Source organism: Micromesistius poutassou, assembly GCF_964030765.1.
Source record: "Micromesistius poutassou genome assembly, chromosome: 19".
In the NCBI taxonomy this organism is placed as follows: domain Eukaryota; kingdom Metazoa; phylum Chordata; class Actinopteri; order Gadiformes; family Gadidae; genus Micromesistius; species Micromesistius poutassou.
In genome coordinates, this window is record NC_140289.1 from 4,914,492 (window position 1) to 4,929,700 (window position 15,209).

General features: G+C 45.3%; 1 protein-coding gene across 1 annotated transcript; it reads right to left on the minus strand.

Moving 5' to 3' along the window:
- Window positions 1-5,412: 5,412 nt before the first annotated feature.
- Window positions 5,413-14,222, minus strand: LOC311363811 (3',5'-cyclic-AMP phosphodiesterase 7B-like; the record flags this gene model as incomplete). Its single annotated transcript, XM_084483786.1, has 12 exons — window positions 5,413-5,600; window positions 5,805-5,885; window positions 6,003-6,099; window positions 6,278-6,422; window positions 6,531-6,622; window positions 6,901-7,032; window positions 7,968-8,068; window positions 8,255-8,350; window positions 8,708-8,771; window positions 9,157-9,320; window positions 9,655-9,697; window positions 13,830-14,222. 12 exons carry the CDS (start codon window positions 14,220-14,222, stop codon window positions 5,413-5,415), a joined length of 1,596 nt encoding a protein of 531 aa, XP_084339912.1.
- Window positions 14,223-15,209: the final 987 nt, after the last annotated feature.

Genomic DNA, 15,209 nt, shown 5'->3' on the forward strand with positions numbered 1-15,209 from the left:
CACACATTTTCTGGGCTCCATGTTTCAGTTTTGAGTTTCACATGGTGAGTCAGCTCCTGGTCTCAGGTTGAATGTGTGCTGCTCTAGGGGGGTTCATTCAAAGGAACATGTTGCTGCAGTGTGTGTTCATTTTATTCATTTCTTACACACAACCAATTCATAAAATAGCCAGGTCACTTTGATCTAAAGTTCCCATCCAGGGGCAGATACTTATCGCCACAATGCTCTTATGGGGTTGCGTGTTTTTACAGTAGAGGGGAGGTGGGGGGGGATCGGGGCTTTGTTTGGTGTATCAATATTTACACTGACACAGGCTCAGTTAACACTGACTGACCTCTTGTCCTGTTTGTGTATTTTTACCATGGGCAATTTTGAGTGCTCTGTGCATGCTTTGTGTAAGAACGTTTAGCTGTCGGTGTTATTTTAGTTTGTGTGTCAGAGAGAGAAAGAGAGAGAGAGAGAGAGAGAGAGAGAGAGAGAGAGAGAGAGAGAGAGAGAGAGATTGAGAGAGAGAGAGAGAGAGAGAGAGAGAGAGCACATGTGCCCATGTTTGTGAGCGCATATGTGCACATGTGTGTATCTGACATGATCAGATGAACAGATTCAGAGCCCAGAAACATGATCAACAAAACCTTTTCAAATAAAAGGATGATATTTTTTGCGTGTAAATTACAGTCAAGTTACAAACACGTGCAGGCGTGTTTGCATGCGTGTGTCTCACACAATTTGTGGTACCGCGTGTAACATAAGCTTTCATCGAGAGATAAAGGGGGAAAGTATAGGCCTAGTGGTGGTGCAGTATTTCACACAAGCCGTAATTTGACACAATTTATTGAGCAGTAAAACTAATATAGTGGTATTTTAGTAAACCAATGACAAGAGAACGACGACGGAGATCCTGTCTAAATCGACAATAATCTTTTGCATTGCAAATACTGAAGATATGCAAATGTAGGCCTACCCAGGGATTATAGGCCATCTACCCCTAACTTTTCTCCCTCTCTCTTTCTATTGTCCCCTCCGTGTAGGCTATTCCCTAAGTACCTTCTTATCTCTAAACAAATGTCTAATCTGCACTTTGCTGTAATTCGAATACTACAATAGATCAAGTAGGCCTACTACATTTAACACAGGTATATATTTCCACCGGCCTACTACCACTGATAATACAATGGCCTCCATAAACTCTATCTCTACTTACAACATGAATCATTGTGACTCATTATCAGGTTGAATTCTCACGCTTGCGTGTTTGTCATGTAAACTCGAGCAGTATAAAACTTGTGTCATGCCCCTTGAGTCCGTCTTTCATCTTCACCCAGCACTATGTTTGCTTGCACACAGACTATGGCTGCATGCCATCCTTGTGTCACAGGCACGGTTGTAGTATTTTTACGATGTCTGGATATGATTTTACAAGTAGTCAAACATTGAGGGAAAGTGGTATCTTTTATTGGAAATAGGCTGTGTTTTGAAGCAGCGTGAGTGTAGCGCCATCCAGTGGTGGATTAAAGCAATACCCGTGCGTGTGTCAAACCATTGCAGTAATTCCTTTCTTCCTTTCTTCATTTCTTTAAATAAATACATTTATGACGTTGTGGGGTGTGTTAACCCCAATCAGAATATATTTCTTTATTTGCCTTTGGTATTTTCAATGCAGCGGATACACTTTGGGAAAAAAACAATGCTCTACCAGAGACAACAAAGAGACTTCAGAGATAACATATTCAATGACAAAGCCGGGTGCCTTATATCAGCTACAGTGATCCAATAAGATCACTCACATCAGGCGAGATCACGGCATAGAAAACTGTGGAAACATTTACTTTCAGTAATATTCACGGCCATTTACTCATCAATGTTCAACAATGGAATTTTGAACATCTCAATTCTGTGGTCAAAAAACAGTTATTGTGTGACATGTACTATTGTCTTTCATGCAGTCCAAGGCAAACATTTGACTGCAAACCTCAATGGACCCTTTTCACAGCGGTGTCATGGTAGAATAAACACAGGTGTGGCACACACTATACTCATTATGGATCTACTCCTTTATGTCCTCCCAGCACACAGGTGGTAGACGGTAGACCTATCTGCACTAAATGACTCTTCTAATTGGGCCCTGGTAAATAAAAGTAGCAGACCCATTATGAGTGTTATGGGCCTCACCCGTGTGACTCATAATGACACCTCTGCGGAAAGGGGCTCTGCCGAGGGTTGAGACTAGACAGTGACAATGACAATGACATAGACAATGGATTCCCTGGAGGTTTGCTATCAAAGATAGGTGAAAAGCTGGGATAGGTATTCTTTAATTACGTTGTTTTTTTTAACCTTGACTGTATTTTCTGATCTTTTTAGGATTAAGGGACTCAGGGACAGAATTAATTTTTATTTGTCCAGTATTGAGTGAGAACACTGCAGCCATAATCCGCAAAAACACAGACAATCTAAAGCCTTGGGCGGTTACTCCCCGCCAGTGTGTGTCCTCCAAAAGGGCTTGTTTTTGCTACTGAACGGCTCACACCATATTATATCATTATGGAACGAATCCCTACAGAGAAATAAAAGTTGTTGATTCATTTGGGCTTGATCAGGGTCTGTTTGTTCTTGTGGGTTGGGTGGACACGTGGGCCGGAGCCGGAGAGAGCAGTGTTTGTTGTGTTGGAGAGTTTGATGTGTTAGACTACAGAAGGCATAGCTTAGTGTATCTAAAAGATTCGGATCAAAGGACAGTTGAGATTGTTAAGACAAAAGGGAAAGCTACATCAACAATGCTACAGGACTTCAGAGTCAGACTTCTCCTTGAACTAGAATTGGTTGGACACAATAACAAACAGACCATATCAAGCAAAAGGTAAAGAAAAAGTTTATTTCACTTCTATTATGATAGAAGATAATCTGAGCCGGTCAGTGGCAAGTGGGTGATGAATCAAGACCATATAGTCAGTAGCAGTTAACATTAATTGTTTTGCTATATACAACATATACAGACCTATTCATGAATGTGTGTTACACAACCCAGTTATTGTAAACACTGAGACAGTGTACCTTTGTGTTTGTTGAAGTGCTGGTCAATAACAGTGATGTGACTATGGCTTGCTTGCTCAGTATACTGAGGTACTATGAAATTGTTTTAGTAGACACATTTATCCCAAGCGACTTGTAGTAGATTTCCATTAAAGCTAGGGTTGGCAATTTATTATAGAAAGCATTTTTTCATATTTGTAAATTATCTTTACATCATTACGGCAATCAAATCAAATACTGAGAGAAAATTAAAAAATCTGGTATCTGGTGCCATCGTTGGCCTGTTATAAGCCTGTCCCATCAGGTATCTGGTGCTGTCCCAGGCCTGTTATAAGCACGTCCCATCAGGTATCTGGTGCTGTCCCAGGCCTATTATAAGTCTGTCTCATCATTTTATTCGACCCGAATGAAATTAAAATGTAAGCACACTCTGCCCATGCACTCATTGCAAAAAAATTGAGTCTTCCATAAGGCTAGGCAGACCAATTGCTAGAGTTAGCTTACTCTGGCTGGTTTCTCCAAATTACTACCCTAACTTTATTGAGCAGAAAGTGGTAAGGCATGTTGCTCAAAGGTGGTGGACTGCTTAAACTGCAGATAGTGGGGTGAGAGTCAAACACCCCTAGACTAGATTGCAGATAAAAAGCACTTGTGCTCCCCTCTTCACTATGGCAGGAACCACTAAAACCCCTTCTGAGTTAATTTAAAAATGTTATCCAAACATGCAAGCCAGTGGCACCAACTTGGTTTGTTTTTCCTTTTACAAAATTCTGAACCTTTGGAACATGTGTTTGAACACAAGTGCTATAACTTTTAGGTTAAGAGTCGTCGTATGGGAATCCCCTTAACGAAAGTGCCCGTTTGTGCAGTTAAAAGTGATTATTGCGTAATAAGTGATTAACCATGGTCATGAAACCAAAGTTGACTACTCTGATCAATACTGGGAATTATTGCAATGAAGTATTACAATATTGGAAGGAAATATAGTGGCATTTGACATTGAACATTAGATTAAGACAAAAAGTTATATGAAGAAACAATTGGATTCCTAATTCAGGGAGACCTAACAGACACTATAATGTGTCCATTATCTTGGTAATACAATGCCTGAAGGGGGATAGAAAGTATAAGCCAATTAGATGAAACCCTGTATGATGGCAGTATAATCTGAACCATTCCATTGTGGCAAACAGAACTCCCCGGTTCCTACGTTCTGACAATTGTGAAAGAATTGCATGGATCTGCGGAAGTGGTATTAAAAAACAGAGCACAACAAAATAAACGGTATTCCTTGTACCAAAGAGTACAAGACAACCGCATTGTAAACTTGACAATACCACAGTAGTGAATAGTGTGTACAAGTGATGGATCAAATCGCTGCTTGGTGCAAAGGCAGTTATGAATGGAGGGTGTGTTGTTGTGTGATGCCTACACTGTGAGGTTGAGATCACCTTTAGAACCCATAGAAATCAATATGCACAAAGAGTTTTTGTTCCATTCTGAGCAAGTATAAATGCACGTGTAGAGCTTTTGGCATGTGAATTGCGGAGGTCAAGCGCCACACTGTACAGATTATATTTCAGAAAGTACAGTAAGTGAGTGCTGTATGGCATTTTGTATGCCATTAAAAACAAGCACTTGGCAAGGGCTCTAGTTTATGTGTGTTTCCATATCAACCTGTCAAGTTCAGTCCACAAAAATCCAGCGTATCTACGAAACGTAGGTATTGGTTATTGGTATCCATCTGGACTCCAATGATAGTCAAGAGAAAAGTACCAAATGGTGTCCAGTAGCACAAGAGAGAAAGGTATTGAATTGTGTCCAGTAGAAGTGCAAACTTTAGAAAAAGAAAAAAAGTACATACCGTTTTTAAAAGTCTCGATAAAAGTATTTATATATTATAAATGTTTCAAATGTTGTTTTTTCCATTTTTATGTTTGGTAATAATTATAGTAATTGATACAAATGTTTCACCCCAGTCCAGCTGTAAAGCAGTTCATCGTTTTGGCTTTCTTTCAAGTCATAAAGTCGAAATGATCATTTGCTCCTCATAAAATCCTCATAGCCTCCCATATACCCCGGTAAAGAAGAAAAGAGAAGCCCTCATCATCAAAAGCGTATTCATCCATTTCCCCTTGCAGCCTCTCTCAATGCACTTTCCCTGTCGTACTTCACTACCACCTCCAGTCCACCAGAGGGCACTATCTCCTGCTGTCCCTCCTCGTGGCACACACAGCCCCCCAGGCCCATGCTACGGCCACAGAGGTTCCACCGAACAAAGACGGAGGGGACATGAGCCACCTCCCCACCCACCTCCTCCTTTCCTGGGTTTGGAAAGGTAGAAGAAGAATAAAAAATCCAACATGGATGGTTTAGCAAAGATTATGGGTTTGCCACAGGCCTCCCGTTTTCTCTTCCTCCAACTTCTTCTTCTTCTTCAGGATGGGCGTGGCCCATCCAGCAGGTCTTGTTCTGCTGCAGGAGGTCCATCATGGTGTGGCTGAGCAGGCTGGGCTCGGTGAAGCGGCACCACTCCTCAAACAAGGGCTCCACGATGTAGGAGATGAAGCCTGAGGAGAGGGCAGGGAGGAGTCTGATGAGGGCCCCGTTCCCCTCCAGATAAGAAGGGCCCCCCCACCACCAAGTGGGGACGTCTGACCACAACGGGCTTATCCACACACACACACACACACACACACACACACACACACACACACACACACACCCACACACACACACACACCCACACCCACACACACACACACACACCCTACCTATCTGGATGGAGGGGACAGAGTCTTCCTGCTGATTGCACAGAGGGCTGACCTCCAAGGCAAATTTCTTCTCGATGTCACCTGGCAATACAATGGTGTTGTTAAACATGGTGGATTCATCAATCTCTGTGTGTATTATATTACATATTGTTCATACAGTTTTTATGCAGGTTTGGAGGTGCCAGTGTGGGGACCCACCTTGCCGGTAGAATTCCTCACACACTCTCTCACTCCACTGTCTGCTGAGACTCCAGGCCCGACACGGGTTGCACACATCTGCACACTTCAGGGCAATCTGAGGACCATGGCAATTGACACAAACACAGTGGTTTTCCAAAGTCTTGGTTGGTTTTGTGTGTATATCGTCGTCAGTGTATGAATTTTATATACTTATGTACCTTTATGTCATATGTTTGTGTGTGTGTGTGTGTGTGTGTATGTGTGTGTGTGTGTACAGCCCTGTGCATGGTTACCTGCAGTATAAAGTGCCTGTGGGGGGCTTGATGGAGGTCCAGGCTCTGGTGGTTCAGGTGTTCTCTGAACGTGGACAGGAACTCGTTCTGCCTGCTGATGTCTGTGGCCAGGATGAGGGAGCCCAGCTGCTGTTCCATGTCCTGCCTGAGGGCAGGAGGAAGGGGGCAGCACTGAGTCATGAAACCCACCCACAACAACATCTGCAGTGTGTGCGTGTGTGTGTGTGTGTGTGTGTGTGTGTGCTTGATGGACCTCATGCTGAGTGGCAGGTGTGACAGCAGGCCTGACTCTCGGAGCATGCCAACCGTGGACCGCCAGTGGTGGCTCTCCAGCACTGAGGTGTTCTGTGGGGCGGGTGCAAGGGTCAATTAGTTACCACAGCAACGAAGGACTTTGGTTGATTTTATGGTTGTCGTCCCCCCGCCCCTCCCCCCCCCCTCCCCCCCCTCCAACAAATAAAAGTGGTCCAAAAAGTAACAACAAATGGTCCATAAAGTACATATATAAACATATAAAAATATATTTATCCAAACAAACAAAAAAAGGTAAAAAAAAGCGAAAGTGGTCAAATACAAGGAGTAGCCCCAACCACCATGGTACGGTGGGGAGCCACAGGGGGTACCTGGTAGAGCGAGGCCAGGTGGTGGCCGGTCTTGATGAGGAAGGGCTGGTTGACCCCGGGGTGGTCCACGTCGTGGGCCGCCGCCGCCAGAAGACCAAGGAACACGTCAGTAGGACTCAGCCGCTCTGCCAGCTGCACACAGTGACACAGTGACATAGTGACACAGTGACATAGTGACACAGTGATCCAGTGACATAGTGACACAGTGATCCAGTGACATAGTGACAGTGATCCAGTGACATAGTGACAGTGATCCAGTGACATAGTGACACAGTGATCCAGTGACACACTGACATAGTGACAGTGATCCAGTGACATAGTGACACAGTGATCCAGTGACATAGTGACACAGTGATCCAGTGACACAGTGATCCAGTGACATAGTGACACAGTGATCCAGTGACACAGTGATCCAGTGACATAGTGACACAGTGATCCAGTGACATAGTGACAGTGATCCAGTGACACAGTGACATAGTGACACAGTGATCCAGTGACACAGTGATCCAGTGACATAGTGACACAGTGATCCAGTGACACAGTGATCCAGTGACAAAGTGACACAGTGATCCAGTGACATAGTGACAGTGATCCAGTGACACAGTGATCCAGTGACATAGTGACAGTGATCCAGTGACACAGTGATCCAATGACACAGTGATCCAGTGACATAGTGACACAGTGATCCAGTGACATAGTGACACAGTGATCCACCGACACAGTGATCCAGTGACATAGTGACACAGTGATCCACCAACAGTGATCCAGTGACATAGTGACACAGTGATACAGGGACACACTGAGGCAGTGACAGGACGTAATGTTCACTACGCTGCTACTACCAGTACTGCCTCTGGCAATTGAGGTAGGCAAATTTAAAAGGCTTAGCTGAAGAATGACGTTTGTGTACTCTGTGTGATCTGATATCTGTCAATTAAATCTAATATCAACATGCCAGGAATGACGTGGTTGAATTTGAATAGTTTTGAATGCAATTGGGTTATTTTCTAGAATCCCTGTGTGTGAATGTCTGTGTGTGTATTCAGGTGTGTGTGTAACCAAAGTACCTTTGATTCCTTCAGGTAGCAGTACATGGCTTGTGTGACATCTGCAGCATGAAGAGCATTGTGATAGGGATTGTGGGAGTGGTAGTCTTCTTGCACCATGCCTGTTAAAAAAAATTAATCCCATTTAATTTTGTCTCTCAAAGACTCATCTTCTTTGAGGGATTGCTCAAAATAATCACAAAGATAGGATAGCCATACTGCTTGACAGAAAAGATTCAAAGTAAGATACCCACATTAAAAGTAGAGTGGGCAAAAGGGGTATTGAGCTGTGGAAACCTAAAACCTACCCAGAAACCTGAGCAGTTTGACCATGTCCAGGTGGAAGTGCTGGATCAGACCGTAGACGTTCAACAGGTGACACATCAGAGTGACCAGACTGTTACCTGTGATGCACACACACGCACACACATACACACACTGAAGTGAGTTCACTGTGTAGGGGTCTGCCTGAGAACTGACTTATTACAGCACTCATTAAGTTCTCCTGGATAAGATGGAAAATGTATTGTAAAGGAGCGTGATTAACAGCAACAGATTAAAGTTTTTTGTATTCCATCGATCCATTGATCACCAACATTAACATACAAATTATAACCACAAAGGTGAGGTGATAATATTTCACTCCTTCACTTTAATGGGACTACTTGGCTCTGAGCAGTAAAGACACAGCAGGACTTCTGCTCTTGGAGCGGTCCACCTCTGTCTAGGGTGAATGACTGTTGGCTGTGTGTTGTTCTCACCATTGGTGAGACGCTCAAACAGGAAAATGTCAAAGTTCCACGTGCCCACCTTGGACAGCATGTGCTGTAAGAGAAACAAAACATTGTGTACTTACACATTGTAGCAGCTATACAACATGTGCATGTGAAGGGGCGGTCTGTTAAATTTGAGTCACCTGACCAAATACTACTAAGTATATTCATCCAAATATTCTACTTGGTCGTATCTATACTCAATAGCAGTATGTAATAATTATTCAGTAATAATCGTAATGTGTGTGTGTGTGTGTGTGTGTGTGTGTGTGTGTGTGTGTGTGTGTGTGTGTGTGTGTGTGTGTGTGTGTGTGTGTGTGTGCGTGTGTGTGTGTGTGTGTGTGTGTGTGTGTGTGTGTGCGTGTGCATGTGCGTGTGTGTATATGTGAGTATGTGTGTGTCTGTATGTACGTTCGTGTGTCAGAATGTGTGTTTACCGCTGCCTGGCCCAGGTAGTTGTGGTCGAGCAGGTGTAGAGACCCCGGGGCGCGGGGTACTTGCCGCCTCAGCAGCCGGGAGGCGCGAAAGTACCTCTGGAAGCTCAGCTGGCGCTTCACACTCCGCCTGGAGCCCGCCTCCAGCTCCCCCTGTTGGACATTGGCTGGAATGACACACCACACACACACAAACACACACGCTATGGACCAATATGAAAACAGACTTTAAGATTAGGAAAACGATGGAGACATATGGAGCTTGGTATATAACGGATGTGTTATAGAGCGTGTTTATGTTCTATGTTCAATAACCCACTGAGTTAAAATCCCAATTCAGCCGACAGGTGTGGAGGACAACCTCCCAAGCTCATGACACAACCAGTCCACCAGATGGCACTAACGAGGCGCTAGCCTCGGGAACGATGCGAGCCTGCGGTAGAACTTACTGAAGAATGATAATTAGCTCTAACGACCAGAGACTATAAATGGGGGACTTACTGTTGAGGATGCGCAGGTCAATCAGTGGGTAGGAGCCTCTTCTCTGTGAGTGTGTGTGTTGTACTATGACCGGAACATAATCGACGGAGCGACAGTCTGAAGCATCGAAAGGTCTTAATTTATCACCAAAACTAAACTCACAGACAGAGTCAAAAATAAATGGAAAAATGATGATGTAGGTTTCAAAGAGTTCATCTTTTCTTTAAAAAATTCTTAAAAACCTCAACATCGCAAACGTGTGATGTTGAGGTTTTTAAGAATTTTTTTACACACACACACACACACACATTCACTCTCCGTGTGTGTGTGTGTGTGTGTGTGTGTCCTTGAAGGTGAGCTGTGTGCGTGTTGTCCATATGTCCGCCTGGACAGCGTGGAGGTCATGCTGACCGACTGCGCTAAACACTGACATTGCATCAAAGTCCGGTGACCTCGGACGCGGCACGCCCAGCTCCCAGGGCCCACACGTATACACAGACATACGTAAAAGTATCACATGATAAGAAGTGAATAAACACACACACTCAATGAAGCCCATTAAAAAAAGGAATGTTTAATATACACACACATACACACAGACACACACACACACACACACACACACACACACACACAAACACACACACACACACACACACTCACACATGCATGATTATCAGTGTGTGCACCAGACACACTCAATAAAACACACTCACATTCCCACGTGAACGCACCAGATACACACACATACACACACACACACACACACACACACACACACACACACACACACACACACACACACACAACTTTAACCGGTTGTATTTAATAATTTACTGAAATAAGATGGAGCATCTAACTGCCTTTATAAAGATCCTACGGGATGGGCCTGACCCACCATAAACCCGGCATCTCTGTCATGCTCTGCATAAATCCTTACATACATGTCAGTCAAGAGAATTGAGTAGTGCATGTGTATGTGAAGGATTATCCAGGTCAGGAAGCTATGCATTAAAGAAAGCCAGGAGATGGGAAGAGCAGAGCCAATATACATACATACAAAGAAGGCAGTCCACGCCTGTACTGCATTTTAACTGACATACGACACAAGTGAGTGAACAAGTATTTCTAAGAGTGAGAGCAGAAAATGGGGAAAGTCGTGTTGCATTGTGGGACTCGTCCTCAACCAGGCAGAGAGAGGGAAGCACAACATCAAGAGGATGAGAAGATCTGTGAAGAGTGAAGAGTGAAGAGTGCAACTCAAAATACCCCCGCTGACTAAAGTGCAGTGGGTAGGCATGCGTGTGTGTGTGTGCACGCACACAAACACACACACACGCACGCACGCACGCACACACGTACACACGCACGCACGCACGCACACACGTACACACACCTTAACATTACCAAACTGTCCTTTGTACGCAGGGACAAGCTAAACACATGGACACACATGCACACACACGCACGCACGCACACACACGCACACACACGCACACACACACACACACACACACACACACACACACACACACACACACACACACACACACACACACACACACACACACACACACACACACACACACACAGCATCTGCTCAAATATGGCCACCTCAGTACATTCTCCCATCTTCTTTCCACCATCATTCCTTCCTTCCATCTCCTCTTCCTCTTACTTCTCTCCACCTCCTCTACTTCTCCATGGACTACTCTCTCTTTGTCTCCTCCGCTCTCTCTTTCTCCTCCATTAAGCTCACCCCCCCCCTCCTTCACCCCCACATCTTGGCCCAGCACCATCTCTTGCTCTTTATCCTCTGGTGACCATCTTTTCTCTCCTCTTCATCTGCCTCCTTCTCCTCCACTGCGAGAGGAGAAACTGGGTCAGTGTCTGCAGCGTGAGCCCAGCCCGACGTGGGTCGTATGGAACGTGAGTCAGCCAGCGTGCATGTGGTTAAAGAAGCAGCGGTGTGCACACCCCCTTGTCATCCCACGTGTCCATGCACACACCCCCCCCCACACACACACACACACATATATATATGTACAGACATATACTAATATTTGCACATACACACAGACAGGAAAATTTGGTCAAATCCCCAATATACTTTTTTTTTGTAAATGCAAGAAATAAAACTGCAATAGTTTGCCCGTCAAATCCATAGCTTCAACCCAACTCCCACACATGACACAGGCTGTAACACACACACACACACACACAAAGGAATGCTAAGAGGAAGCAATAGAAATGGATAGGATGCACGCCTTCAGTGTTCTGGAACCGGGGTTGTTTACACAACACACACGCACACTGGGTGGGTGGGTGGGTTCTCTCCGAGACAGGAACACTGAGCAGAGCCACGCCGCTCTCCAGCAGAGGCAGACCACATCCCGTAAACAGTGGAAGAGTACGCACAGGAAATCCAACCAACAGTTAGATCACACCGCAGCTTACTCTCTTTATTTCGGTTTTTATGTGGTTGCTCCTTTTGACTTCAATGTATTTATGTTTTGGTTTAGTGCCACGTGTTCAAGGGGGGAGGGATATGATATGCATGTTCATTGTTTTGTATCAACAATCATTTTTATATTAATATTTTAAAAATAGTTACAAGTTATAAGCTACAGCACTCATCTCAGTGGCTTGCTTAGGATGACAGCCACAGTTTGGCGGAAATTCCTGAATGAGTTAATCCAGTGAGCCTCAATGATGGCAATATTGACTCCCGCCTGGGCAGTGAGGGCTGCCTTGTATGTCTGAGGTCCCTGTCTGTAGATCTACACGGCCAGCTGGAATAAGATTAGCTCAGTACACTCTGGAATAACCAACTATCTGGCTAACCCAGGAAGCTTTTTACATGCACTTTCAATAAAGTATAAATTTGAATTTATTATTGTGTGTGTGTGTGTGTGTGTGTGTGTGTGTGTGTGTGTGAGAGTGTGTGTGTGTCTGTGTGTGTACGTGCGTTTGTTTAGTAGAGAGGTGAAAGCGTGGATTGAATCAGGTCTTCTCTGAGGAACCCAGTGACCCGTTATCACAGGTCACCGGGTTCAGTCTTTGAGTCGGGGAAACTCCCTGTGATCCACTCAGACACATTCAAGCCCGGAAACTTCTGCAAGACGCCATTATCATACATTCAACCAATCTGCGTGGACAGTATTGTCTACCTTTAAGATAACAAGTTCTTTGCTCAAGTTTACGCTGCCAACTATGCGCATGCGTGCGAGGGTTAAAATTCGAGTGAGACTACTAACCGGTGGTACACTTTTTTATTGCCACGTAAAAACACTTGAATCACTCCACTACTGTATGTGTCTGTGTGCTTAATGAGAATAGAGTGATATACAGTCCAGTATACCACTACTGCATCCTCCACTGAATCTCTAGCACCAAATAAAAACATGTTGCTGTTATCCACGGGTGTGTGCGTGCTGCCTTGGCAGCCACACAACACAAACCTCAACCTGTATATTCATTTAACTAGAAGAAAGAGGCAATTTTAATAAAAAATGGATCATGTGGATCGTCATCTGTTATCTTTTTGGATAACTCTTTGTAGTTCACAGTGGAGCCTAACAAAGCATCAATGTTTTTTTCCCTTTGCAAACCTCTATCTCTAACAGATCGGCACAGGAGCTTTCATTGTAACCCCTCTTGTATTGAATTTTCAATATCCAACTAACGGTCCCGATCATGTTATCCAAAGATTCCCTAAAACCATCTGCTGGATCTCTGCTCCTTGTTGCAGCGAAGCGATATGAGTTGTTAACAGTTGTGCACACCAGACATCTCCAGAGCAGGCTGTCACAGGCAGCATGCTGGATGGTAGCATTAGGCTCCATTTCCCAGTGGGTGTGTGCTCTGTACACACACACACACACACACACACACACACACACACACACACACACACACACACACACACACACACACACACACACACACACACACACACACGTGACCAGAAAGTGCTTTTTTGTGTCACTGACAGAGAACCTTGAGACAGTCCCAACACCATACTAACGTACTGGTAAATGGGATTCAAAGGCATCTCTGGAAGACATGCTCAGGTATTCCACATACTCCAACATTCACAATTCACAATGAAAATAATCATCTGCCAAGAACAAATGTGGGGTATTTAGAATTGTTATCCTGTGTCCCATCAACAGCCTTCTTGTGTTATTGTACACTACCACTACTACTACTAATAATGATAATAATATTATGTCATTGTTACCTGTCTGCTGTGAGCTCTCATCTTCTGCGTCCCACTCCAACTCTTCCACCTGCACCCTCCCCTTCGCCACCCAGGCTCTGGGTGTCTGACCTCGCTCGGGCCCCCGGGGGCCCCCTCGGCGGGCCCTCCAGGCGGCCCTCAGCTGCCGCAGGAGAGCAGGCAGTTCCAGCGCCAGGGACAGACCCCCGCAGGTGACTGGCGAGGAGCCCAGGGTCCCCCACACCGGGGAAGGGGGGCCCTCGTCCTCCTCGTCGGTGGTGACGCTGGCCGCTACCTCGGCCCCCGCCCCCTTGCCGGGGTCTCTCAGCCCCAGGTCTGGAGCCCACAAGCCCCCCAGGACCGGCATGGCTGTCCTCTCGCTGGGAAATGGGCAAAGCAGGATGAGAGAGAGAGAGAGAGAGAGACAAAGAGCGAGAGAGACGAAGACAAAGAAAGAGGGAGAAAAAGACAATGAGAGAGAAAGAGAGAAAGACAGCGAGGGAGAGACAGAGGAATGGCAGGAGAGGGCAGGAGATGTCTTAAGTGTGGGAAAGGAAAGACGTACAGAAGAAGAGATAAGTCAGATAAAAGCAGTGGAGAGGATGGAGAGAGACCATCGCAGGAGGTGGAGACGGAGAAAAGACGGATCACCAGCAGGTATGGAGGAGAGAAGAGGAGCGAAGAGGAGCGCCAGGAGTGCCAGGATGAAGTGCTCCTAGACCAGCAGGAGGCACAGGGAACAGCCGCGCAACGCAAAGGAATGTCAGGCAGAGGAGAGGACAGAGTCAGTGTGGCTTCACTCTGCTCCACTCCACTCCGCAACTGATGCTCAGCCTGCTACTGCCGCATTCTCCCACTCTCTCTCTCTCTCACTCACCCACTCTCTCATTGGCAGTGTTGTTGACTCTTAAGCCCTGCCTCTGTTATTCTATCGCCTGCACTACCACTACCACCATGTCTGTCTTTCTCACACACACACACACACACACACACACGCACACACGCTTGCCAGAGAGAAAAGCAAAATGTGTAAGCAGGTGGAGCGGTCGGTTCATGGTCATGTTTGCTGTCTGAACGACAAGTAGGAGCACAGCCTGAACGCATGCACACAGACACAGGAAGAGAGTTGGTTAGTTGGTTATCAGTGTGGGAGATCAAAAAAATTATAAAACACATTGTCCTTGAAAGACAAACACACCACACACACACACACACACACACAGCATCCACTCAAATATGGCCACTTACTTCTTAACTATTCGATTCGCATTCATGAAAACTAATATCAGTATTGGTTGATTAGGATTAACTCATGCATAAAGCCTGATAGCAACGATTCAATGAACTTCCCTAT